Below are 27,248 nucleotides of genomic sequence, written 5' to 3'. Positions count from 1 at the left end.
GAAAGAAAGAATAGCATAGACCTGCAACAGCTGTAAAATATCTGCGGGCAATGAAGAAAAAGCCGAGGAGGAATAAAAGCTGCTTCTATCACTACTGAGAGATCAGACTCTTAAGAGTTCAAAAATGTAGAATAATTTTGCTAGTGGCTAGAGGGAGGTATATGAGGAGAACCAACATGAACAATAAACATTGGCAGAGGAGGCTTCCTGATGGCTCTGTAAGAAGAAAAGCCATTTTACTAAGCAATGTGAGGAAAGCAATGTAATTCTATAGTAAACAGGCTATATATTATGGTGTCTTGTAAGAAGGGTGATCGGCCTCCCTGTGCTTTCTCAGCTTACTCTTGTTCCTCCATAGCAAGGATGTCTGAGCAAGTTTAGCCTTCCAGCAATTCCAGGATTTGAAATCCCTCTGGAGTCCTTCAGTGACTTGCCCATTGACCTATAGCAGTCAGAGGGAGAGAGCCTCCCTTCTTCTCTAGATGTATTTCTATACCGTGGTGCCGTCTGGGTGACCAGAGCAGATGAGCAAAGCTGAGCTTACTTTATGGTAGGGCAGTTCTTTTAAACTGTTATTTTTGGAGATAAATTAATGGTCAGAATGTTTTCTTTCGGAACGTTTTTATTTATAGAGTTTCTTTGAGGGGCAGTCAGCTTCTTGGGATGTCGCTAAGAAGGATCAAAACAGAACAAAGAACCGCTATGGAAACATTATTGCATGTGAGTATCAGTGTGCTTGGTTTGAGCGGTAGCCGTAGTCGTGTGTTACTCGTCCCATGTTCTCTCTTTCTTTACAAGTCTCCAGTGGCATAGCTGCTTAATACCCCGAGCGGAGGAAGAGGACAGTGCCTTTTCCAGCATTTTTTTTTGTTTCTCACAGTTCAACTTTCTTCCTTTTATAACTCAGGCTGAATTTCACATTTGCATCTCTGTTGTGCAAGCTGTGGTAAGCATATAACAGCGACAAGCTAGTACTCATTTGAATGTAAATTCTGTGGCGGTTTTCTACAGTTATAATTTATTTCAGCTAAATCTGACAGCTTCAAAACTTTTCTGCTTTATGTGATTTATAGCTGATGCATCTGAATAGTGGTTGTGTAAAACTGATGATTAAAAGACGTGACTAAAATCAGAGGGTTCTGTCTCTTGTCTTTAGGCATAAAGTTTCAATAGTTTAGATTCATCCCCTGGGATAACACAATTTGTTACTGTTTTACAAATGTGATCGAACACACAGGAATGAAGCTATCGGAGAAGTCCCCAAACGGGTAGAGTTACCTCTTCATCAAATCCAAAGTGCATTGCTAACCATTGCTAACTTACTTTTTTAATGTCTCAGTATGAACTGAAGCAGGCTGGGGTCAGAAGTAAGGAAACCGTAATCAGGAGTTTTGGTTTTCTAGATTGCCATCAGTGGAGCTGATTTTGAAGGGGACTTTGAGCAAGTAACCTGGTTTCTTTGTGTCTGTAACGGTGTGATACCTTTCAGCTACACTTAATGAAGTTTAGTGAATGTTTTTGAAGTAATTGGAGACCTCAGACAAAATGGCTCTTTGTAATTCTGTCTAAACACTTACTATTTAAGGGTTGTAAATTGTGAGGCACTTATGCCAGCTGATTTTGGTTTTCTAGATGACTTACCATAATATCTTACTTAAAAATCACACTTCAAAAAGGCACCATAACTACTTGGTTTTTACAGATGACCACTCCAGGGTGATTTTGCAACCTGTTGAAGATGATCCATCTTCAGATTACATTAATGCCAACTACATAGATGTGAGTGGATTGCACAGCTTTCTTCCTCTCAATTTGCCAGCTTCTCTATGTGAAACTATTGCATGTTATGCCTACAAATTTATTGAAAGCTTTCTTTTATTAAGAACAAAATGTACACTTTCCTTGTTCTACGTCCTAGTACTCACTGACATTGTTGTGCTTTCTTTCACATCTGACTTTGGTTTGGGCTGTAGATTTGGCTGTACAGGGATGTAAGTACCACTATATGTGAATAACGGCATCCTATTGTAAATATTTAATATAGATATTGTTATTAATTACTTTCCTATTCTATTTCTATCACTAGATAACTATGCATGCCTCATCTAATTTGTTTCATGTGTTCCTTTAAAAAATTCCGTTTTGTGTGAATATTTTTTGTACCTGTTTTGAAAAGATAATTTAGCCTTTTAACATAGTTCTGAATATTGTTAGGTATTGTTAGATAACTCAGGTGAACCTGTCTGTTAAAGAGAATTTGCTGTTCACTTTTTTTTATGATGATGATTTTGGCCACTAGCTTTTCTTTTCCTATTCCCATTTAAATGTGAGAAGCCGGATAGTATACTGTACTGTAGTTGTCTGAAAAAGTACCTGTGAAGTAATTGTAATATATGTTTGGCAAAAAGGGAGGGATGGTGGCCTTGGGGGGAGGGGGTGTGTTTTTAACAACAATTTAGACAAACAATATTTAGCTGACATTTGTCTTAAGGTGCTAATTTAGGTATTATAAAGTATATACACAAACATATATATATAAAAAAATATTTTAACATAGTAGAAATTTTCTCGCTTCTGCAGAAAACTTCTAAAGTTTGAAATTCCATGCTTTGATTAAAATACAAATTAAATCATAAATTAAAAAAAAACAACTGATACAAACAGGAAATTTGAACAAATTCTGCCAGGCATTTTGGTTAACGAAATATAACTTTTATCCAATTAACACCTTAGGAATAAGCAAGTTCTTGTATTCAAAGTAGTTCAAAAGATACTGGAATAGCTAGTACAAGTGTTTTTAAAATAAATGGCTTTGGTTACTTTTCTTTTTAATTGTACCTTACTAATTTTTCCTGTCCACTGTTAGTTGATAAATTATTTAAGACCCTCTCGACTTTCCAGTATATAAAGATTTAGCTCCAGGTATATCGCTGTCTTTTTATTTTGATATTTTTACACAGCAATCCCTGTGAAGTGTTAGGCCTATGATATTTTGCCTGGGGCCTTAAACAAGAAAACTCTCCCAGATTTGTAATAATTCCAGTTCCTTGAGGTTGTTGTTTCTCTTATTTAGGAGTAAATTGAATCTCATTATAACCAGACAGGAAAACTACAAGTTAAAACTGGCACTTTGCAATTTTAAAGTGACACTTTAACCTTCTTCTGGAAAGCATTACTGAGTGTAAAACAGTGTAGCATAGGTTCCACTTTCATAATTTGAAGCTGGGGCTTGATATTAAGGACTCCAGGAGAGATTTTTTTTAGTCATTTGATGCAATCTTGGTCTCTTGCAAAGCCAAGTGTAAGATACTCAGAAGTTTTTTCATAAGCCCCAGAGGAAGGTGCTCTCATTCTAGACAGGATAATGAAGCAGTCTGTGGAAAAGGATATAAACTCCTCGGGTACATTGAAATCCTTCACTTGTAGCATCTTGCGAATGCCAGGAATCGAAGGAGTCGTGCTCCCCTGTAATGCAATACTTGAATCAAGTGGCCTAATAAAACTGTAACCTAGAAAATAATTGGAGTTACTTCTTTAACATTTGCACATTGTGAAATACTGTATTGTCTTCTCCAGCAACACTAAAGTTTCCTTCCTCTTTGTAGCTAATGTTGCTGGCACTGGCCAAAATATATTCTGAATGATTTCCTCAAGAGCAGAATCTCTTTGTCCTGTAGTTTTTATGCAGATGATTAATGCTGTACAGTACCGCTAGCATTGGCATAGACCCACCTAACTGGAAAGGCTTCGTCGTGTAGGGTTATCTATCTATCTATATATGTATGTGTATATACTTGTGTGTATCATGTCCAGTATAATTGATGCACTCTTTGTGCAGTAGCGCAAAATATTTTGCAGAAGATTCCACTGCAGTAGGACCTTGATTCTGTGCACACGCCACAGCGTCCAGCTCTGTCCCCGTTAGTTATGGCTCGGGTACATACCTCTTTGTGCCTTACAATAATTCTCTATTTGGAAGAAGACAAAAGGTGTGTATTTTTTCATACTGGATGAGTTGGGAACACAGATCAACTACTGAGATAATCTGGTGGCAAAGACAATTTTTACTAAATTTTAAATAAATGCCCCAGTGTATTTGGCTGGGGAGATAATGTCAATAGAGGACTAATTTTTAGGCCCAAGGGACCTGTCTAGAATACTCCTTCCCGTACAGTACAATGTCTGTTCAAGTCAGATGTTCTTATTTCCATTTTATCTGTTGTCATTTGAACCTTTTCAGTATTAACGAGCTTTTTTAGGTTTTGAGCTTCATGCTACTCTTAAATATTGGTTTGTTCTGAAAACGTTGTCTAGAGATAAGAATTCTGTAGTACCCTTATGCTTTTATTTTCCCTTCTCTGTTGGTAATATGGTACTCAAACCAACTTATATTGCTGTTTTAGGGGTATCAGAGACCAAGTCACTACATTGCAACCCAAGGTAAGAACCTGCCAGCATTAATCAAACCAAACAAGTGTTTTCTGTAGTGTCCAGCAGTGTTTTGGTAAAATGGAAGTAGGTGAAAATAAAGTCTATCCAATATTGTGAGTTCTTGTCTTGTGTTATGGTAAATTAACAAGGCATGTTCAGGTGGAATGTGAATAAATGCAAAAATTGCACTAATTTATCATGTTAATTAGATATTGAGCAACTCTTTCAGTGATAAATTCAGCTGATAAAGTCAGAAGCTACTACCGTGATTTCTGATTATGAAGATGGATAGAGAAAAGAGGCATGTGGACAGAGAAGAGAACAGTTTCAACCTGCCTTGAGGCATTTTTATTTCCATATTACAATGTATTATTTTACTGTCTAGGATTTAGTCCAGGATGGACGGTGAAGATAGTAATGATAAATCAAATGCTGTCTCAGAAGATCTGGGTAAAGTAAGGCCAGAGAAGGACAAAACCTCTTTGTAGGAAGAAGTGAGGGAAATCTTTATCATATAACACCCTGCTAATAAAAAGGGGAGTTAGAGGAAAAAAATAAATTTCTATGGAAATTATTCATTTTGTATTTCTGATAAAACTCCTTACAATGAGGAAAAACAAACAGATTAGTCTAAGATTGCACTGAAATATCAGAGGCTATGAATTAAAGTAAAAATAATTAGATTTAGATGTGTCATTATTTGATCTGTGAGTATAATCAGATAGCTGGCTGGAAATATCCTGTTATTTGTGCCCTCAGTTGATTGTAGCTGCACACAGGAAAGACAAATTAAAGGCTTGTTTTAAAGCAGGATGCTCAGATTTCTGTCCACATTTTTTTTATTTTTGTGTAAGTGCTGTCTAAACAGGTCTCTCTATGGCAGTTAAGTCTACATTTGTATTTTATTTCTGTTTTACTATGTAAATCATTGCACATAATAGTGTATAAAGGACACAAAAATTTATTGCTGTTTTAGTATGCAGCCTTCAATCTAGCATATGAAGGAATATGGTTGAATCTTCAGATGTGTGTTATATACAGTAATATTTATTCTGTTGCTGGACTGTGGTCAGGGAGCTGTTTCTGAGATGATTGTAACAGGGTAAAAGCCTCTGTCGGTCAACTGAACATGTCTTGTCTCTGCAGCAGAGCAGGAGGCAAAGCTTAAACAAGTGCTCCTCGTTTGCTTCACAGAGAAGTAGTTAAGTTAGTTTAAATACCCTTCAGTGGGAAGTTTATGTATCAGCACCTACTCGAGCTTGCGCGCTTTGCCGGGAGCTAGATGGTAAGTGCACAGGATCTGTACCACCAGCCCTCCTGACTGAGGCTTCACTCCGGTGTGGGCATCTCCTCGGTGGAAGTCTGAAGAAACTCACACTCAACACATTATATTTAACAAATGTAAAACAAACCTAGAAATGTAACTGTAGATGTCATCACACATTGCTGTGTCCTTGTAGGTTTCAAGCAACTTCTGGTGTTTTGCTAAGTGAAACACCTGCTATTAATTTCTTTCAAGTGGTAATTCAGTTAAACTGAGAAGATTCAGCATTGGTTAGAAATAACAATATAGTCTGGAAACTGGCATGATGGTATGATGATGTGGTTTCACGAAGGTTTCATCTTTGAGCAAGTGTGTTCATGTGTATCAACTCTGAAAAGCACTGGATTTTATTTTTAGCGTTCGCTTTGACTGTTACTTTTTTCAGAGTATTACCTGGAATTTTTTCTTACAGGTCCAGTTCATGAGACTGTGTATGACTTTTGGAGAATGATATGGCAGGAGCAATCAGCTTGCGTTGTGATGGTCACAAATTTAGTGGAAGTTGGGAGAGTAAGTTTTTGGTTTGTTTTTCTTTTAATGCTACAAGCCTAAAGAAAAACCTGCTGACAAGACACACTATCAGCAAAATGTAGAAGAGTCTTGTGAAGGACAAGCCTGCATCCTGAGAGGAGGAGAACGGGGAGAGTCCAGACATTGTTGCAGTTACGGTATTGCGTAAAACCAAAGCTAACTTCTGAAGAAGACTGATGCTGTGTTGCTTTCACGAGTCGTGAAAAATTGTCTGAATCCAAAATTCGTATTTCAGCAAAATAGATTTGTATATTGTCACTCAAATGAGCAGAGTAAGTAGACTAGTGAGCAAACGTGCTTCTATATCAGTGGCTAGAAATCAGCAAATTATTTACAGTTTAGCAGTAACACATCCCTCAGGGAGTAATATAAAGTATCCGGGATCACTTGCAACAGTTTGATTACTGATATGAAATGCATCCCAGTTTAACATAAGTGGAAATGTATTCCATAGCTCAGCACTAAAAAAAATATAAATGCTCATTTAGAAAATAATTTGGCATCTAAGTACAGCTGTGTAAAGCAGTGGAAACTCCTCGTAGCTAGTGCTTAACTTGACAGAACAGCCATTAGCCATGACAAGCCACAGGAGTGCATGGTCATTTTGGAAATAAATGTGGTGTAATGCAGTACATGCAGTAACGTATCCTCAAGCTTTTATTTTCCTTTGGTGTAAAATGCATTCCCATTTTGTATTTAGGTCAAGTGCTACAAGTACTGGCCTGACGACACAGAAGTTTATGGTGACTTCAAAGTGACTTGTGTAGAGATGGAGCCCCTTGCGGAGTACGTCGTCAGGACCTTCACTCTGGGAAGGGTGAGCACGTTTTGAAGGGGCTTGGCAAAATACCGTTCCCTGGTAGCAAGGAGTATGGAGGAGGCTATGCTTGTGCGTGTTGCTGTACAATACTAAATCCCTCTGTCTGGTTAACAGGTCCACAGTGTAGGCAGCCTTACTTCACCATGGGAGTAATGCATTGCATCAGGCTATCCAAACACGCGTCTCACTGTGGGATTTCAAATTTCCCTAGAAATGTTGTCTGCTACGCTCCCCTCTCTGACAGTCACCTCTTCTCTGTAGCCACACTTCTGAGCTGAGCGCAAGTACTAGGTTATGAGTCATGCCTGTCATTCATCTCCATTCACTCTGCCCTGAATGCTGCTGAGTCAATCTCGCTTAATCAAAGAACAAACTCTGTGAATGCGAGATGTGTGATGCAGTTGTGGTCTTCTGGTAAATCGTTATACTTGCCTGTAAATGTAGTGGGCCATTGTCTTAATTAGCAAAACTTGATGCGAATTGCATCTAAGTCTATAAAAAAAAAAATCTAATGAGGGAAAACTAGCGTACTTAATGGCAAAAGTGAAAGTTAAAAACTTCAAAATGAAAGAAAAACCAATGACATCTTTAAGCTTTATATGGTCTTTGCTTTAAATAATTGGTAAAATGATGAAAACAGCATGTAGATTCTCTCAGTGTGTGTTATCATTATTTGAGTGAAAGAATATCTAGTCTATAAAATACTTTGAATTTCATAACCTTTATTTTTTTTGCCTTTTACAGAGGGGCTACAATGAAATCCGTGAAGTTAAACAGTTTCATTTCACCGGCTGGCCAGATCATGGAGTTCCTTACAATGCCACAGGCCTGCTTTCCTTCATACGGAGAGTCAAATTATCTAACCCTCCTAGTGCAGGGCCTATTGTTGTCCATTGCAGGTATGTACAGAAGAGGTAGATTGATTTTTTTCCACAACTGTGTATGTGAGCATTTACAGTAGTCTCTTGTGAAGCATCCATCATTTTGAAGTGTTTTGTTTTCGTTGTTCTCTTTTTGAATTGCCTAATTCACGCGGCAGTAGGATTTGGCTGTCTACAGCAACGTTTGGAAATAACCGGATTCTAGTACGCTTTTCCTAAATAGAATAGCCAGAGATTTTCTTTTTCCTGCAAGAGCTGCACCAGCTAAATCATATGATACTTCAGGCTATCATTTTAGGTAGCCTGCAACAATTTTGTGACAGCGTTCGAGAATAAGTGTAGATACAGCTGCTTTGATAGCTTGGTGTTGCATATAATGTCTGAACAGATTATTAATTTAAATCAAAGTAAACAAGTAGATGAAGGAAGATGGAATGAGGTTAATGGCAACGAATACAGAATGTTGGTTTTCCTGTGCAAATTTTGCAAGGTTTGTGTTGTTGGGACACAGTCTTTTGACAAATGGAATTTTCTGTCAGTACCGTCAAATGTTTAATTACATTTTATAGATAGAGTTACTCAGCCTTTACACATTTTAAGAATTCACTGTGCAAAAACGGTCCGTAGCTTTATATAAAACCAAAATAAATCAAGAGAGATTCTTCTGGATACTGTTAAATGTGCTGCCTGAACCAGTTTAGAGCTTGGCTGGTAAAACATACACTTGAGTTTCTTATTGTAAAATATTACTTAAAAATCATCCTTAGTCTTACTAAATAAAAACAAGATCAGTCGTAGTTTGAAGTGCATAAGCTTAATCATCCTGCAGATTTCAGTTTAAGTAACTTTTCTTTTTTACTTTAAGAATTGATCTGGATGATAAAAGGAGGAAAACAATTTTTTTTTTTTTGCTGTTACTTAGTGGATCAAATCTGATTGAAAATGGCTGTTTGGGGCACATCGAAAGATTTAAAGGGCATTATGAAGAGAAGGAGAGAAGATAAAAATTAGATAGTGATTGTGATGAAAGAACTGAATGATTTTATAAAAACGCTCTCAGTAATGGGTTTATAAAGTTTGTAGGTGTTTTCATGGGGCTATTCCTAACAGTATTTACTGATTCTTTTTAGTGCTGGTGCTGGACGAACAGGTTGTTATATTGTGATCGATATCATGTTAGATATGGCAGAAAGAGAAGGTGTTGTGGATATCTACAACTGTGTCAAAGCCTTACGGTCCCGTCGCATCAACATGGTACAGACAGAGGTACGGCAGTTTACCTTCAAAGCACCTGGTGCTTTCTGAAACATGCTAGGTCAGAATTTCACTGTCACTCTGAAAAGAGCAGCCAGTGGCCCTGTTGCAGGGTTATCTCCACTGGGGAGCATTGCTCGATGCAAACAGCACCCAGAACCAGGATGGTGCAGCAAACCTGCCAGCTCTTTCAGTCTTCACACAAACAAGTGCCTGCCTAACTTCGTAACAAAAGGAAAGCAAGGAGGATTTTTTAGCGAATACCCTACAGTAGGCCTGTCTGGAACGTCTCTCCCCAGCTCTGGTATCAACAATTCCAGGAACCCAAAGTTGGAATTTCAACAGGTTGCCAACAGTTTTAGACTATCTCCAATCACTTTATCCATGTTTGTCTTACCTGTGGAACTCTATGTCCATTTCACTCTCCCTTTTCAACTCTGTTTTTGCTTGCTTTATTAACCTTATTGCCAAGCCTTTTTCCTTTTCTACCCTTTTTGTCTTTCGTCATGCCTTCAGCAACTCCACAGTAAAACCATTGCCTTAGTGATGAAGCTATAACAGCTCCCATTCTGCCACCTGTGTATCACTGAGCTTCCACAGAAACATAGGGTTTTAATTTATATTAAGACAGGCTACCTGAAGCGGTTTGCCACCTCTCTCTACTGTCCTCCATGTGGACATCTACCTGAGAAGTCATTTCACCTGTAATATTGAATGTGACCACGTGCAAGTCTCTGCAGTTGGCAGGCAGGCATATCAATGTAATTTGGTGCAGTTTTTATTCCATGCTGCAACCTGTGGCTGTTGAACAAATAAATGTTCCCGATCAACTACCCCTGCTACAGGGTCATTAACCTTTGGGAAGTATGTGGACTGTTTCAGTGTGACTGCTTCAACCATCCCAGTTTAATCTGCTCTTGCATGTGAATTAACACCCCTACTGCTGTTCCTTTCTCTTTCTCTCCCTTTTGCCTCTTACCTCTCCTCTTCTCTCAGAGGTTCCTACTTACACAACAAAATAAAGCTGTAATTGCAGCAAGTTCTTGTGATGGTCATCTAGACAACAGTGATGGCAATAGCTCCATAGCTACATGGGTAAGGCAGCACAGGCTGTAGAGCCAGAATATGATCATGGTCCTTGGACATGTGCTCTTGTTACAGGCACATGTTAAAGTTTGTGCTGTAAATAACCTCATCGGTATCCACAATACCTAGGTGAGGCTGGCACAGTTTGCACACTTCGCTTTATAGACATGATTTACATCTATTACTCTCGGGGTAAGTAAATATAATAGGCATTGTGTAAAAATTGACAGGAGGCCTGACTGAAATAGTAAGGCAGTTGTCTAGATCTCAGGGTATCTCAAGGCAAGTCAGCAAAAAAAAACGGGAAGAAATGTTTCTGTTGGGACACACTTAGGTTTATTACTGACCTAGAGCCGGCTATCAGATAATTGGTCTACTAGCTTGCAGACGCATAAGGAGAATGCAGCGTGCCAAATAACTGCTAATCACACTAGTAGTGCCTGAAGCAATTTACACTTTCTGCAAGTATTATAAGACTGAAAGCTATTTTTAAAAAAACCAAAATGAGTAAAGTCAACAAGTCACTGGCATATATGCAGAAACCCACAAGCATCACAAGAAAACTGAAAACCTCCCATTAAATAAATTGCTATGCCTGTTCTGTTAAGTTTTACTGAATTTAAATTGGTTCTGAAGAAAACATCCTTGTTAACTGCATCCCGATTAGGACAAGACTGTTTGTACTAAAGCATTATTTAGTGGATTGATGGACACTACCTTGAATGAGTTTTGCAGTGTGCAGGAGATCTGTTTATCCTAAAAGAAGGAAAGATCTGTTGTTTTTAAATGGCTATGATTTTTGTTTCTTTGTCTAATTTGGTAGGAGCAGTACATCTTTATTCATGATGCCATTCTAGAAGCTTGCCTGTGTGGAGAAACTGCCATTCCTGTCTGCGAATTCAAAGCTGCTTATTTTGATATGATTAGAATAGACTCTCAGACAAATTCTTCGCATCTCAAAGATGAGTTTCAGGTATTCACAGTTCCTACTAACTCTTCATGTGACAACAATTTTTTTGCCTCTAGATACACTTATTTTAAGGGAAGGGGTTTTCCTATCACATTTATAGCACTTGGTCCCTTACCTTTAGTCCACAAAATAAAGCAGCCGTGTTTATGTGCTTTGCAAAGTTGTTTTAAATATGGAATATCCTCCTTTGAATAAAATTGCAGTAAATATCTGTCTGGAATAAAGAGCACTGACTAGGAACCACAGAGACTTTTGGCTTGCATTTGCACAGCTAAGGCATAGCTCTTTAGGGCTCCAAAGGAGCCTCTTTGTTTTACTCCTTTTGGAGGGGATGGTGTCACGAGGAATCTGTTCAGTGGTACACGGAGCGCCTTCTACACCTGCAGCTTAACCCCCCTTGAAAAGCCCCAGCACGTCCATCAAACAGATAGGAGCTCTTATTTGCTAATGTCTTCTTACTAATGCAAGAAGAAAATGCTAATACCTTTTCCCATATTGCAATATTTTAAATTAAAACTTGGTGAATCTCAAGTCCATTGACTGTTAGTTCAGCGTGTTAAAGCGAACGTCCTCTCTCCCTTAGACTCTGAATTCTGTGACCCCTCGCCTGCAAGCGGAGGACTGCAGCATAGCCTGCTTGCCAAGGAACCACGACAAGAACCGCTTCATGGATATGCTGCCACCTGACAGATGTCTGCCTTTCTTAATTACTATTGATGGGGAGAGCAGCAACTACATCAATGCTGCTCTTATGGACGTAAGAGACTATCGTCTTTGTCTGCGTAGTGTGCCATGAAAAGCTGTGTAATATGAGAGAGAGCACTTGCTGGTTTAAGAAAGGGTGATTCTTTCTTACTGTAGTGCCCAGTAAAACGGTCCTAATGAAGAAGGGTGGGGGGAATGGGTAAGAAACCCCACCAGCTTGTGTTGCTTGTTCATAAGGTTTTTTATCTTTAGTCTTATGCATCTTTGTGGGACCCACTAGAAATCTCCCCTTTTCAACAGCATTATATAAAGCTCTAGTCTCCAGCCCTCCGAATCTCACATCTCAGCAGGATCTCAAAAATCTGCTGTTTGTCGGGAAGTAAATATTACCTACCTGAGCATGAGGTTACTATCGCTGTTTTAGCAGAAAGGCTACATACATTGAGGCAGAAGAGACAGAGGGAGAAGAAAAAAAAATGTTTCTTTAGCATGTTTGGGGATAGGGTTGGTTTTGTTGTTCATATTTTGAGTTGCAGCTCTTTAAAGACCCTTGAAGTTTGAACAATGGAAGTATTGTCAGGGGGAAAGGTAAATTAATGGGAAAAATGGAGGTGAACCTGCTTATAGGTGTCTGATCAATAAAGCAGTTCATCACATGTCGTGTCAGATACCTGCCTGTGTCTGCCATTAGCATTTCCAAAGTTAGGCCCCTAAAGTCGCTTTTACAGTAAATACTTAAATAAGTGGCCTGATTTCCAGGAGCATCTCCCTTTCCTCAAGAATGAAGTGCTGTCAGAAACTGCGGTGTCAAGAAGAGATGCTGGAATAAAATGGCAAATAGCAGCAGAAACCATCAGGACTGAATGGTATTCATCCCGGAGTTCTGCCTGAGCCACTGCAGGAAACATTTGAACTGCTAGCAAAATGTAGTCCCTAATCTCACAATTAGCTATTGTGCCAGAAAAATAGAGGAGTAGCATGTGTGAGACCAATCTATTAGGGAGTCACTGGGGCTGAATGGATGAATTAGAGCAGTGAGCAGAATTTTGGTAGCAACCAAAATTGTTTAGAATTGCAGTTAAAATTACATTAAGCACCTGGATAAAATTGATGTGCTATGGACCAACCAACACAGCTGCATAGAGGAGTGTGGTTTGGGGAGAAAGGAAGACAACGCAGGCTGAACGGCCGGGTGGCAGGAGGATTCTGAGTGTGTAACAGCGTGTGGCAGGCAGGGACAGGAACCAAGCAATGTATTAATGGATGAGCAATCAGAGGCAAGTAAGGAAGGACAGAAATGGTAGTAATAAAAGGAAAAAAGCAGCAGAAAAAAAGTAATATATTACAATGAAGGCATATAACAAGGCTGTAAGTACAGGATTAAAACTTTGGGTAATAAAAGCTTTTTCTTGCCCTTTCTCTTCTGTTTTTTTTAAAGACTGGTTTATTCAGAGAGGCAGCCCCCGCTGCTGGGCAAGGAAAGAGGACTTTCGATAGCAAAACAGAAATGGAAACTTTCTGCTTTCCACAATGTACTTGTCCCTGTGTTCCCACGAGAAGGTGTCTGCTTACCAGTGTGACAGCAGATCTCCTGCCTGTTCTTTTTGAAAACCTGATCATCTCAGACTCTACATTCTCTCATCTTGGGAAAGACCAGAGATGATGGGGAAGAGGACGAGGAAAACATCAGCTAGTACCTGTGTTATTTCTTAAAAATACAAGGGAAGAATCGATACTGGCTGTTCCTCTTTGCTCCCTGGGCAGATCTAGGAAGTAGGACACAAGCCACTACTACCCCATGCTTCCTCCATTAGAAAAGGACAGCAAACATAGATAGAAAAATTGTCAGCCTCCTTATTCTGTTGTCAAGCAAGTACTGATGCTGAAGATGTTAATTGGTTATCTTCACAATTTACAGCAAGTAGAAGGGTGAAAAGAACTGTATTTTTTCTTCTGGGCCTCACACTATGCTCTTTGAGGGTATGTCGCTATATTGCACGTGAAGATCTCTCATACCAGTCTTCAAACAAGCAAGCTTCCATACCAAAAGTGGTTTCGCTACCCTACCAGGTCTTTCTCCTAGGTTAATTTACTCTACTCAATTCAGTAAAAAAACAGCCAAACTGCTTTTGGTACCAGCATGGGTGCTAAACACGGGGATCTCTGCATTGCATACAGCAGTCCCAGCACTTCATCTTCAAACTGGTGACATACAATCCCATCCGCCTACAAGAATATTCACCGTCTTACTCTGTTTGTCAGATTAACCTGTCGGTGCTTCTTTGCCAGTTCATATCTGTATTCCTTCACTGCAGAACTCTTCTGTGCATAGTTGCAAATTGCCTGCAAAAAACTTCTGATCTCTCCTCTTCTGCTTGCTGCTCGTAATACACGTGCTGCAGGGACTTAGCCCCCCTACTATTAGTTGCATCTCAGCTAACCTATGCAAGGCTGGAAATCCCTATTTGCAGTTGTGTGTAACGCAGCATACAGAAAATGGAATCTGCTGTCATGACAGGAAATGGTATTTTGCTGTTTAACTTCTGCTTTCTGCTTGAAATGGGCCCCAGTAATCCTGAAGATTAGTTCTGTGGGTGACCCTGTGGCTGTGGCACCAAAAGAGAATTTGGGATTGAGCTTAGTCCCCGGTTCAGTCACAGAGCTCACGTGTAACCTGCTGTGGATGGGGTGACCTTCTGAGACCCCTGCACCCCTCTCTGCAACACGGGGAGAAGGTTTCCTACACGGTCTCCTGGACACAGTGCCTGGAGTGGAGTTGCCCGAGCCTCAGCTCAGCAGAGCCCTGAAGAGTGTCTTCAGTGCCCCGTTCATATCTGAACTAAAACAGGGCTTGGCCTGTAGCAAAGCAGAAGGCAGACCTGAGCAGAGTAACCTCTTTGTTCTTACTGGAGACGACAATGTATTTTTAACATCAGCTTTGGTGAAATCTGGTGTAATTGATGTCACAGGTTTGTTCTATTTATGTGTTTTTTCTGTTGCAGTGTTTGAGTGGAAGTTATGAAGTACTTCCTCTACCAGTGCTAATAAAATCGTTTGCCTTTACAGAGCTACAGGCAGCCAGCAGCTTTTATTGTCACACAACATCCTTTACCAAACACTGTGAAAGATTTCTGGAGATTAGTGTATGACTACGGCTGTACTTCTCTTGTGATGTTAAATGAAGTCGACTTAGCACAGGTTAGTTTGGTGCTCGAGTTTTCCACGTACCGTTGCATGCTTTAATCACTCTGGATCCACTACATGATCAAAATGTAGAGCGGCGCAGTGACTTTACAGTTATTCTCTGCTTTACAGCAACTAATTAACACTAGTTGCTCAGGAAAGGTTAGGTGAGATGTCTGCAGTGGAATAAGGCAATGCTCAGGTTGTAACTTACTATTTAATTATGCCCATTTTGCTCTGGCGCAGGGCTGCCCGCAATACTGGCCCGAGGAAGGGATACTGCGGTATGGTCCTATCCAAGTGGAATGCATGTCGTGTTCAATGGACTGCGACGTCATAAACCGAATTTTCAGGATATGCAATCTAACAAGAGTAAGCATTATCGTAACAATATGTAATGTAAAAATATGTCATTTTTAACACTCTCTAGGCTCTTGTGGTTTTTAATTTTGAATAACAGTAAAATACTAATGTTCTTAAGACATTACCCAGAAAAGAGTCAGTCAAGCATCGATATCTAATACTAATTTCTAGTACTTTTCTATAGCTGCACGCTAAGCAGAGAGAGCAGTAAGGTGAATGGCTGTTGTTCTGTGGCGTTGTCCCTGATGAGTAGATGCATGAGAAGTATTCTGTTTGTTCGGTGTGCAGTGAAAGAAATACCCCTGTAATGAACATGCAGTGACAGGTATTTAATTCGTAGCTTCCGTAAGACATTTTCCGTGGTGAATCGGGAACAGGAGCGCTGAGGCTGGTTGTGCAACCAGCACTTTCTCAGCCTAAGGTGTGCGAACCACAACATACAAGGAGGGTTGTGGCACCCTGCAAAGTGGGGTTTGAAAAAACTCTGAAGGCTCCTCTGCCTCTGAAGGGTTCTGCACCACTGTGCCTCAATCTGCGTTTATCATCTTTTTCTCAACTTCAGTAGCAGTGCCAGTCTTGCGTTCTCGTCGGCTCTTTCACACCTTGCACCATCTTGTCTTTTTGCTGTCCCGTAGTGTTTCGCACTATCGCAGCATCTTCTCAAACCCTGTTTGCCAGGCAGCGTCTCCTCCTTATAGCTCACCTCTATAAATCACTTATTTATGTTGCCTACAGGTAAAGAGTTACAGATGCTTGTGCCACTGTTATGCGTACAGTTAACCAGCAGTCCCTATTTTATTTACTGCTACTACTTTTTACCTTTCATCCAAATCTGAACTTACACGCCACCAATTGCTACTTGGAGTATACGTTTAACTTTCATTGATGTTGAAGAATAGCTGTGGGGAAAACTGATTACTGTGTATACAAAGATATTTTCTTTTATTTTGGTCACATTTTCATTTTTCAAAGTGCAAAGATCAGTTTGCGTGTGGCCAGTATTTTATCTAAACCTTTATTTTACTTATATTCAGAGCTAAGAAAAACATTTTCAGCTCTTCATACCGTGTTTGGAAACTACAGGAAACTAAGGTGTAGGCACACTGGCAAATATTACGCCACAGTGCTTTTTTTGTTGTATTTTGAGACTTCCTCTTCTTTTTTGTTCATTTCTTATTTTCATTTTTTCCATTTCTTCTTTTTTACGATGTTTTGGTTTTCTGCTCCTCTACTTCTCTGTCTCTCCCATGCCTTTTTGCCTTTACGCCTTGCTTCTAAATAGCTCTCTGCTCTGTTCTTCCTTTTCCGAAATCCACATTCCTCTCCTTTTCATCTTCTTCAGCTCCAAGAAACCGAATAGACTATTTATTCTTCCAATTATTGAGGCCTTTCTTGTGACAGTCTAATTCTATTCAAAGCTCTACCTGTGTAGCATCTAGCACATGGAAAGCTCAGAGCCTGGCAGCAAGGCTCTCATGATTATCATAGTCTGGCAAAAAGGGAAGACTTCAAGGAAAATAGTCATATTTGTGCATCAATATTACTTGTTGTTTATTTATAATGGGGTCAGTTCATGCATGGGAGACAAAGGTATGTTTCTTCATTTCTGTAGGTCTAAGAATTTAACAGTGATGTTTTTAATTGGTTATTGGTGTTAAGGATAAAAACCCTTGATACGCAGAAACTAGGGAATTTGTCCATTTAGAAGTCAGGATAGGTTACATTACTGATACATTAGTGATTGATAAATAGTTATTGATAAACTGTGGATTGATAAACTGTGATGTTGTCTTCAATGTAGTTCCCTTTTTTCCCTTTTTTGACATCTTCCTTGAGCTCAAGTGGTACGAATTAATGGAGACCCTACCATGCGATGTACATACATGTTTGAATCTGTCCATAATATAAACACTTAGGTTTCATGTTAGCTTTATAGTTAGCTTTATATTTTGGTTTTTAAACCAAGATGTAAAGGTGCCATATTGACCTAAAGCTCTTTGGTTTCCCTCAGCCGCAAGAGGGCTATCTGATGGTGCAGCAATTCCAGTATTTGGGATGGGCTTCTCACAGAGATGTACCAGCTTCCAAGAGATCCTTCTTGAAGTTAATTCTTCAGGTTGAAAAATGGCAAGAGGAATGTGAAGAAGGGGAGGGCCGGACCATCATCCATTGCCTGTGAGTAATTGGGAGAAAGTCAAATTGCTGCTTATAAATAAATATAAATAAATGCTTATAAATTAGTTCTTGTTTTAAGTTCAAACAGTATTCTTATGACTATATTCTTTTGCACAGGTCCTTGTTTCTTTTATTAAAAAAAAAAATAATAATGTACCTCTGGTACTGTAGGTTGGCTTTTGGTCAACTTTTGGATTTGTCTGTGCCAGGTCAAGGTACCATGGGAATGAGTATTTTGGACATGATACTACAGTGATATTGTGTATTGTCTCCTGTACATAATAGCATGCTTTTTCAGGTACAAAATGTGTACAGATCAATTTCTTCTGTACGGTTTCACTAAGGAAGTCTTTTATGCTGAGTGCCAAATGGTTATTTTTTGTGTATCTCTTGTATATCGTCTGTTGCATTTTCTGCAGAAGGCCTACTATATTTTGAGGGTTTTAGACTGAAAGCTATGGATATATGAAATCAGAGAAAAGTTCTATAATACAGTACGTGATCCTAAAACTGTTGTTGGTAAATGACCGCTGGCTGCTTATCTGAGCCTAATATTTAAATGGAAGCTGGTTTGGGAGTTTTGAAAAGGCGGCATCTTTTTCTCCCTAAGCAGAGAATGACCAATCTCTCTCCTATCTTATTTAAATACAAAGTTTAAAACTTAAAAATTAAATTATGCATTTTGTTCTTACTTTTAAAAAAAGGCTTCTGTTTAAATGTTCAGAATTAACTTGTGGCCCCTTTCTGCCTACCCCTTCTCATTATCCATGGAACCTTCTGGCTAATTTAAACTTAGTAAGAAGTACCTACCTTAATTTCTTTGAAATGAAGATTAAAATAGTTCAGAAGTGTCCCCAAAGGTCAACAAGATACCAAATCAGTGATGCCTTGGCATTACTCTGGCTAGATAATCCTTATACCATAGGATAATTTAAGTGAGTCTCTTTCTAGAACTAAATGGAAAATGTTGTACTTGCCGTTGAACTTAGGGTTTTTATTTCTAATGCCTATGTAAATTAGGCTATAGCATAGCTGGGCGGCATGGTGGGCTGTAACGATAAAATTCAAAAGAAGTAATTGAGGGGAAGGTCAGAAACAGCAAATGCCTCAGACCAAACCGACTGGAGCTACAAGGAGACTGCTAAAGCCTGATCTCCCTGTGGGACTCACGAATCATTCATGCTTACAGAGTGAAAGAACAGAAATGCGTTTTGGATGCTCTCTTACGCCATGGTGACATTTAACCAACTCTTCCTTGCGTACAGAAACGGCGGTGGCCGGAGCGGGATGTTCTGTGCCATCGGCATTGTGGTTGAGATGGTAAAAAGGCAGAACGTGGTGGACGTTTTCCACGCCGTGAAGACTTTGCGGAACAGTAAGCCCAACATGGTAGAAACTCCGGTAAGCACCAGCCTATTGGGGATTTTATAAACAGCCGGGGAGCCAGAGGCTCTCTTGTTGCGTGAGCTGCGTTCTCAGTCCTGTGCCCACAAAACAGAGCAAACCTATGTTGGGCCACAAGAAGAAAGGGACGTGGGGTTTGGGTCTTGGGCTCCCCTTGTAGTACAGACTGAGCAGAGGCTGGTCTGATTCTTGGCGTGAATGTAAGGTTGGGAAATGTTACATCCTGTGGTGGAAATTTCTTGAGTGTACACACAAGTCAGCATCATGAGAGGCCAGGCTAAGCATTTTACGCTACTTTTCTCATAGTGGTACCGTGCTTTTCACAGAAAACATTCCGAGTTAACAGAATGCACTTTAATCTCACAAAATAACCTGGTCTATTTGAAGAGAAGTTGCAGCAGGTTGTGCTCACACAAACCGTCTTGAAATTTTACTGAGCAAGGCATTTCTTCTTGGTAGGAATAAGCTGTAAAGTCCAGTTTAGTAGCTGGAGATGTGAATATTTTGCTTCTTAATAGCAACTGCTGCTTTGGAAGCCGTATTGAATAATGATAATGTTTGTTACTCAGATTTGTAGTAGTCAAAATGATACCTCAGAACTTTAAAATCAAAGACTTGGATCTAGTATGTTGGAAACGAATATATGGAATCATAGTCATTTAGGTTGGAAAAGACCCTTAAGATCATTGAGTCCAACAGTTAACCTAAATAATAAACAATATAAACAATAAACTAATATAAACAATATGAGCCTGAATTAGCAAAACCACAAGACTAAATGTTGATATGTACATTGCCAGAACTCAAAATAACCTTCACGCTTCTGGTCAATCTTTACGCGTGCAGTATGAGTGCATATCCATCCATGTGATCACTTCAGTCACAAAAACTGAACATTGTGGAAAGTCCTTAAAAAAATTCTCCCAAGTGGATTTTTTTCCTTCCTGTAGGTGAATGCGAAAGCAGGTTAGACAGTGTTTGGGAATTTCTGCTGTTTGACTCTCACATTGCCAGCAGCCACTGTCACTTTTCAGCCAGATGGCTGCCTACAGCATAAAAATCAGGGATGCCAATTGAAATTAAAAGCGTTTTGCAGTTTATGCGTAGTGAAAATTGCTTCTGACCTTGTGAACTTGCATATAGAGCAAAATGGCTGTAGCTGCCTCTTCCCATATTGCCCTTTTTTCCAAGTGTCGCTGTTTGCTTGGTATCAAGTAGCTTCTGTGGCATGATTTGCTTAATTATTGTGCTTCACTTCCATCCCTTGCCACCACATAAATTAAGAAGATGGTTAAAATGTTAACAGGTAGAGCATCCTGTAGCAGCAATGACATTGGGCTAGGTATTGCTGGTTTTGCCGCAAATACTTTGCAGTCTGCTGTGCCATAGACATCTGAGACACAACATATTGAATTGCTACCTGGATTTCAGTTCACTGCTATGAAGAAAACAGGTCAGATCACATGGAAAATGACTTGTGTCACTGTAAAGGGATTCCGAGGTAGTTTGTGTGTGTTTCTGATAAATGGTCTGTAAACTTATATTTCATTTCAAAATAGTCCTGAATTCCATTGTAGCTTTAATCTGCAGTTACAGAATTTCCGTATTTACGTGTTTCTGTTGTGTGGGTTTTTATTCAGAACTCTTGAACAGCAGCAGCTGTTGAGTCGTTAGTTAGAAAACAAACTAGGAAAACCAATATATAACACTGTCATGTGCCCTACATTCAGCAACATGATCAGATAACAAAAATGAGCAGTGCAATAAAGCCTTTAAGATATCCCCACCACTTCCTGCTGATGGATCACGCTGGCTTCCTTTGCAAACAAAAATAAATCACAAAAGCAGATTCGTTTGTTAGGTCGCAAAGACAATAGAGACTGAATTCATTTCCTTGGTTTTTCTTCTCCTTCTTGCCCTCTTCTCTCTCCTTCCTCCTCCCTTTACCTCAGTATCAGCTCTGAACAGCAGCCTTGTTAAGGAGAAATACTAACCGTGATGGAATTTTGAGCTTTAACTTCTCTTTTAAATGTGCATCTGATCTCTTGGACGTTACATCGACACGGCTGTACGAATGGGCTGTGGGCCCAGAGCAGCTTTGTGTCACAGCTCAGGATTCCCTAGCCCTTCCCTGGCTGTCCAAGCAGCGGGCACTGGTTAACTGCTCAGTATCAGCTAACTTAAATATAAATGGTATATCAGAGTCAAGGTGCTTTCACTGCAAGAATGCTCTGACTGACGGGAGAACTTTTCACATTTGATAAACCAGTTCAGAAGCTGAAAAAATCAGAGAAGCAAATCATTGCGTTTCGTGGTCACGTTTTTTTTCCAGTTCATTGGTTAGGGTGAGTTTTTAAATCAGAGCTGGTAATATACTTGTGTAGTCGAGGGGAAAAAAAAAGAAAACCCAAGCGCGTCAGGCTTGAAGTTAAAATTGCATAGTAGTTAGCAAAGACTATTCTTGTTTGTAGATATTGCTGCTAATACTTCAGAATCTTAATTTAACTTCTCTTTTTTTTTTCCCCTCTTTCCCTTTAAAGGAGCAATATCGCTTCTGCTACGATGTTGCGCTGGAGTACTTGGAATCCTCTTAGTCGGAAGGGATGTGACAAAGTTCACCAAATACATGAATCTCAATAAGCTGTTTTGACAACAGTTCTTGATCCTGTGAAGAAAGATTTTAGGGGAAGAGGGGGGCGGGAGGGATTTTAAATTTTAAATGCAAAGTATTTTTCTTATGAAGTTGTGTATCTTAATAAAAGAACTCAATCTGTTTCTATGCTTGTATACAGTATCAACATTTAGTGCCACATAAATACTGTGTAATGAAAACCAGAGTCAGAAGAGATTTGCCCAAATTAGGACTTTTCAGTGTTTGTATATGCAGCCGTCTCTCAATTACAGTAGAGCGACCATCTGTTGCATGTATCAATATTTCCTATATGGTATTAATTTTTCTTTTTGTTTCTTTTGATACATTGTTAAAGTACAATAACAGTGCAGATTGATAGTAAGGTTCATTCTTTATACGTTTCAAGTGTTGCATATATATATATTATATATAGTAAAAAAAACCTGGCTTATTTTGTTTTAATGTGCAATGATGGCTGGATCACATAAAGATCTTTATAAAGAAACTTAAACATAAGCCAAAGACTCAAGTGTAAATATGTCTATATGGAGAAAGCACATGTATTTATTGTTTACTTGCATTCCTTTTTTGATGGCTGAAAAAAGAAGAATCATTTTTCTTGAAGAAAGCTTTTTTTGCTGAAATCAAGTGTAAACAATTTTTGTAGTTTATTTTTTGTATGTTTTAGTGTAAGTAGAAGACATACTTTTTATGCATAGACCAAGAAACATTGGTATAGTGCTTTTGTTGTGTACATGCTTGTGATTCAGATCCATGTAAACAACTCAGTTACAGAAGGTCTTTAACTACAGGACCAAAATCAGAACATTTTCCTGAAAATGTATAGTTTTTCACAGTTGCATTAGGTAGGTACTGATCAAAAAACTACGTAAGGAAGGGCACACATCAAAACGGCCTTGCCTATGACTTGCACAGTATTGGAAGAAATTTTTAAGCACCATTAAAATTGTAAGGGAATCAATTGTTTAAAAAAATATTGAAGCACAGGTCAACAGGAGAACTGCCAGACAAATAGATGGCTCTGCATATGCCCGTGAGGGTAAAAAAGTATTTGTTTAGCAAATTGTAAAATTAAGCAATGTTTATTTTGATGTTTACGAACATGTAAGCTTTGCTTCCAAGAAAGCAAAATTTGAATAAACCAATGCCAGATTCTGATTATAGTTGTGGTGTACAAAATATTGCTGTGCTTTCGCTTAGCTTGTATCCATTTGCTCACAAGGTTTCCTATATTTTACCAGCTAAAATCATTCCAGTCTCTTGTTGGTCTTTTTTAGAACTGACAGTAAAATGATAAGGTGCTTTTAAATATTCTGTAAAGTAAGAGTGAATTAAACTTTTATTTAAAGATTATTTATATTATTTCCTATTTTGATACCCTCTCACTTACTGTCCTTGTTAAGGAGTCATTCTTGTTCGGAAGACCAATATATTTGGATAAGAAAAATTATATTATTTTTCACCTCAGTGTTTCAGGGAGTATTTGAGAAGACTCCATGTCATCTGTATGCCCTAAGTTTCTTCCTTTACTTCAGACACATGAAATTACCCATCCAACTATATATGGCAGAGAAATGTTTAAAGAAATTCTACTTCTCAGATTTTTTTCAGTGCCCCCATCTGTATTGCATAGCTCCACCTCTTCCAGATCTAAAAAACCCTCTTTTTCTTTTGTCACCCGTTGTTAGTTCCTATCTATGAACAGCAAGGTAAACAAATCGCATTTGAAAACGTTCACTGGGTCTGGGTTCTTAATACTCAAAATTGCTCTTTTTTTCTTTTGCCACATTGGAAAGAGGATTAAGCTGCGTGCAATAGAATTGCAACATTCCCAGCTTTCTCTGTGAGGCCATGGTGTTCAGCTAACTTTGGCAGTCAAAGTGCTGGATGTATCATCTAAAGCTAGCCGTCTGGTCACCACATTTTGTGGAGACAATGCAGCATCTCCACAGACTGATTCATCAGGCCCATTAGACGTGTGTCTGGGATTAAATGAATTGGGCTCTGGAAGAACCTTCCTCTGTTGTCCGTAAAGGGTGTTGAGAAGATTAGATTAGTCTAGAAGTCAAGATTAATTTTTTTGACAGATGAGATGAGCAGCTCTTTGGGTTGTGGAATGCAAAAGCCAAGTTCTGTACTGACCAGAGTGATTTTTGTTGTTTTCTTTCCTGACCAAAAATACAGCATTGCCACTAGGCGGAATGAATAGTTATTTTCAGGGAGAGCTGCTGTGTTGGGGACAGTGGGGTCCATCCCCACCAGGACTTCATAATCCTCGGTAAGATCTTTGTGTCCAGTTTCCCCTGTACATTAAGCATCACTGGTGCAAATGCCAGTATGAATCCTGGCATCGCAGCACACTGTGCCTGCACAGGAGTCCCCCGTGGGAGTATCCCCCTCAACTGGAAGGTATTATAGCTGCCAGTGGTTATTCCGCAAATGGGAACTCTGCCTATGTTGTTCAAGTACTCTGAGAGTCGTGTAATTTCTGTAACTAGCTGACTGTGGTGACCTAATGAGGTTTTGCAATAGCTCATGGTTTGAAAACCTGTGGGAAGTTCTCCCTTGCCAGGCCGGGAGAAAGTATGCAGAGGGAATATGGTGTGTGAGAAGCAGCTCAGAAATATCATTCTCCACTAATGCGACACCTGGGGGTCTCTTAGGAAAAAGACAACATTAGGATCGGCTTTTTAGTATAATATCAGGAAGAGACAGTTCGCTTTCATTGTGGCAGCTCTGTTCCCCCGGATAGATGCTGCTCCAGTATCCTTTTCTTACACCTGTGCAAGACAGAAGAAAGAGAAGTGGGGGGACTATGAAAACCTGCCCCAGAGGGAGAACAGGTATTGCTCCTAAAGGGAGTGTGCAGTGGAGGGAGAGAAATATTCTTGACCTCGGGCACTTGAAGAGGGAAATATTTTACTCCCTGAGGTAGTGAAAAGCCACCAGCACCAGTATCGCAATGTGTCGGCAGCTCCTGCTCTGGAGAGAAGTCCGTAGGCTTCAAGACTCCTCAAAATCTTTCTGCTGGCTACTGCCCTTGCTGAAATACTAGCACAGACTCGGTCGAGTGGCTACAGCCCGCAAGGTACACAGGCTCTGCTTTCCTCAGCGGCATGAAATGAAGGCAGGACCAACACAAGCAGTAAATACGGAGAGAGCAAATGAGCATCAAGTCAGAGTACAAAGAAGAGTCACGAAAGACTTCATCCGTGGAGGTGTGTAAGATGATTCAAATTTGAAATGAACAAAGTTGAGACTGATCTTGTGTCACATAACAAAAGGAACGAAACCAAAGGAGTATACAAGTTCCCAAAACCATGATTGCTTTGTGCGAGAAGGTATACTTTGCTCTAGAACTGAAGAGTGATGACTCCGGTGTCCTAGTCTCCGTAGTTGATAGTGGAAGGAGTTTGGAATGTCGCCTTGATGGCTTTGGTTCATTTTCTATAGACCAGTAACCGAAGAGGTAACTTAGGGATGTGTTCAAACTATCTGAATTTTCCCAAAATAGCCAGATCTTAGGATTCAACACTGAAGGACCGTGTCAGGCCTCAAGCACCTTAAATCCTTGGAAGTGTCTAAAGCAGTGCCGTGGAGATTGAAGTTTGCTAAAAAAAGAGCTACTAAACCTCAGCACTGTGTATGGAGAGAGGCTTCTCTTTTTTTTTTTTCTTTTTTTTTCTTTTTTTTTTTCTCTTTTTTTTTCCCCCACCCTCTGAATCTGCCTTCCCTGTTCATAGTGACCCAGCTCCAGCAAGTGCGTGTGAAGAGACCCAGTTTTTGAACTTTTATCCGGGTCCTGAGAGATCAGACCCCAGCTGGTTGATGAGATCCTAGAATTTACATTTCCTGCTTCCTGGGTAAGTGCTGCCATCAAGAAACAACAGCTTTGAAATAGGCTTTGCGTTCCTGGAAAATGGTCATAGGCATAAGTTTGAAGCTTGAAGCTTAGTATCCTCAGTATATGCAAGGAGTCACTGGGATTTATTTCATTCAGGAAGTTGGTCAGATAATAGAATTATATAGTTTATGGTACGACCTTGCCTTGCCCAAGGTACTACGTTAAGAAACACGATATTCTTTAGAGAAACATGAAAGCAGATGCTACTGCAGGGGTGTGCTATTTCAAATGGGTTAACAATTTCCAAAAGCGAAGGTCTAAAAAAGCAAACTGGGGAAGCAATGGTAGACAAGTGCTATGTCACTGAGCCTCCAACGTGAATTGAAATGTTAAAGGACAAGGAAGGGGCAGCCTGAGAAAAAAATGTTGCAGAATCATTGCGTGGCCAGGCCACCTGGACTGACAAATGACTGTATAAAGGGCCTCTTTTAAGCTTCATTCTGCTGCTGTGGCAGAAGAAACCCTGAGATCTTGAAATAAATGTAAAAGCTGCTTTTATAGTGCCCTGATCTGTACTGAAAAGTAATTCATTTTCTGCTGTACTTTCCTGTGGCAAATAGAGGTCTGAACTGAGTTAAGTGATCCTAATCTCACAAAAGAACCTTTGTGGTGGTTTATCGCTAGTGCTCTTCCTTTGTTAAACAGTCAAAGGTCTTGTAACCTCTGCAGATCCAGGATAGTCAAGGGTATCTGTGAATATTCACTTATGTCTTTACCTTCTGAGGTTGAATAATCTGCTAGTAACAGATTGCGTATACTGAGGATGAGACTTTCAGAATATGCAGAGGTTTAGTCCTATAAATTTCCCTTCAACTTTATGCAGCAAAACCTTGTCTTCATTATTTTTTCAACTAGAGGCTCTGTTTGAACAAAATTTGAGATGCTGACAATATTGAAGAAATGTTTCTAAATTATTTTAAGCTTGCTGGATGCTTTTTCTTTAAGCTTGAGTAAAAGAATGATGTGAGATGGTGTTGGTGGTTGATAGGCATAAATGTTACTTTGGCCCACGCTTCTCAGAAATGAATTCTTTCCCTTCTGTTGGGTTTAGACTCCTAATTTATGCAGAGATTGACATGTATGATGACAGGCACAATAGGATGCTTACCTAATAATAATGTTTATTAACTGTGTCTTGGCTAACAAAGAACAGATGTTTTTATGCCTTGTTGAGATACAATAGCTTGATTTCAATAGTCTTTTGTAACCCTTCTAGCTTCCATCTGGATCAGAAAATAGTCCTGACTTCACAAATTATATCAAGATAAATTTGAAATCCCCATATGCTCAGAGATTTTTCACATTGTCACTAAGTAAGCAGAAAAAATGAAGACTACGTTAAAAAAACAGCAACAAAACCCCCTCTTCTGGACGTGGAACCAAAACATGATCTTTCTGCAAGCCTTGGAATACCCTGGAGCTTTTTGGTAATGAGCACAAAATGGCATCTGGCAAAACACAGTACCTCCAGATTGTGATAATATGTGTGTATTTTCCTGCCAGGTGCAAACCAGTGTGAGCTCTTTCCATTTCACGGTGGAAAACTTTTGTCTTTCTTTTGTGT

The 27,248-nt window shown here is 39.4% G+C and overlaps 1 protein-coding gene across 7 annotated transcripts in view; it reads left to right on the top strand.

Annotated features, from left to right (window-relative positions):
* PTPRK (protein tyrosine phosphatase receptor type K) overlaps positions 1-23,133 on the top strand; it is a 418,972-nt gene extending 395,839 nt beyond the window's left edge. For 4 of the 7 annotated variants that reach the window (XM_076333568.1, XM_076333571.1, XM_076333567.1 and 1 more), the window contains 15 exons: positions 633-720; positions 1,703-1,779; positions 1,974-1,991; positions 4,404-4,440; positions 6,168-6,265; positions 6,987-7,103; positions 7,851-8,005; positions 9,118-9,253; positions 11,151-11,300; positions 11,881-12,054; positions 15,069-15,200; positions 15,432-15,557; positions 17,560-17,723; positions 18,989-19,124; positions 21,668-23,133. In XM_076333568.1, coding sequence (XP_076189683.1) covers positions 633-720; positions 1,703-1,779; positions 1,974-1,991; positions 4,404-4,440; positions 6,168-6,265; positions 6,987-7,103; positions 7,851-8,005; positions 9,118-9,253; positions 11,151-11,300; positions 11,881-12,054; positions 15,069-15,200; positions 15,432-15,557; positions 17,560-17,723; positions 18,989-19,124; positions 21,668-21,721 — 1,662 coding nt within the window. In that variant the 3' untranslated portion in view covers positions 21,722-23,133. The remainder of the gene's footprint in view (positions 1-632; positions 721-1,702; positions 1,780-1,973; positions 1,992-4,403; positions 4,441-6,167; positions 6,266-6,986; positions 7,104-7,850; positions 8,006-9,117; positions 9,254-11,150; positions 11,301-11,880; positions 12,055-15,068; positions 15,201-15,431; positions 15,558-17,559; positions 17,724-18,988; positions 19,125-21,667) is intronic. The other 3 variants (XM_076333573.1, XM_076333572.1, XM_076333569.1) reach the window with 1 other exon arrangement.
* The last annotated feature ends 4,115 nt before the right edge of the window (positions 23,134-27,248 follow it).

This window comes from Aptenodytes patagonicus, chromosome 3 (genome assembly GCF_965638725.1).
Source record: "Aptenodytes patagonicus chromosome 3, bAptPat1.pri.cur, whole genome shotgun sequence".
Lineage (NCBI taxonomy): Eukaryota > Metazoa > Chordata > Aves > Sphenisciformes > Spheniscidae > Aptenodytes > Aptenodytes patagonicus.
Note: the sequence above shows the minus strand (reverse complement) of the source record. Positions and strands in the feature narration are given on the sequence as shown.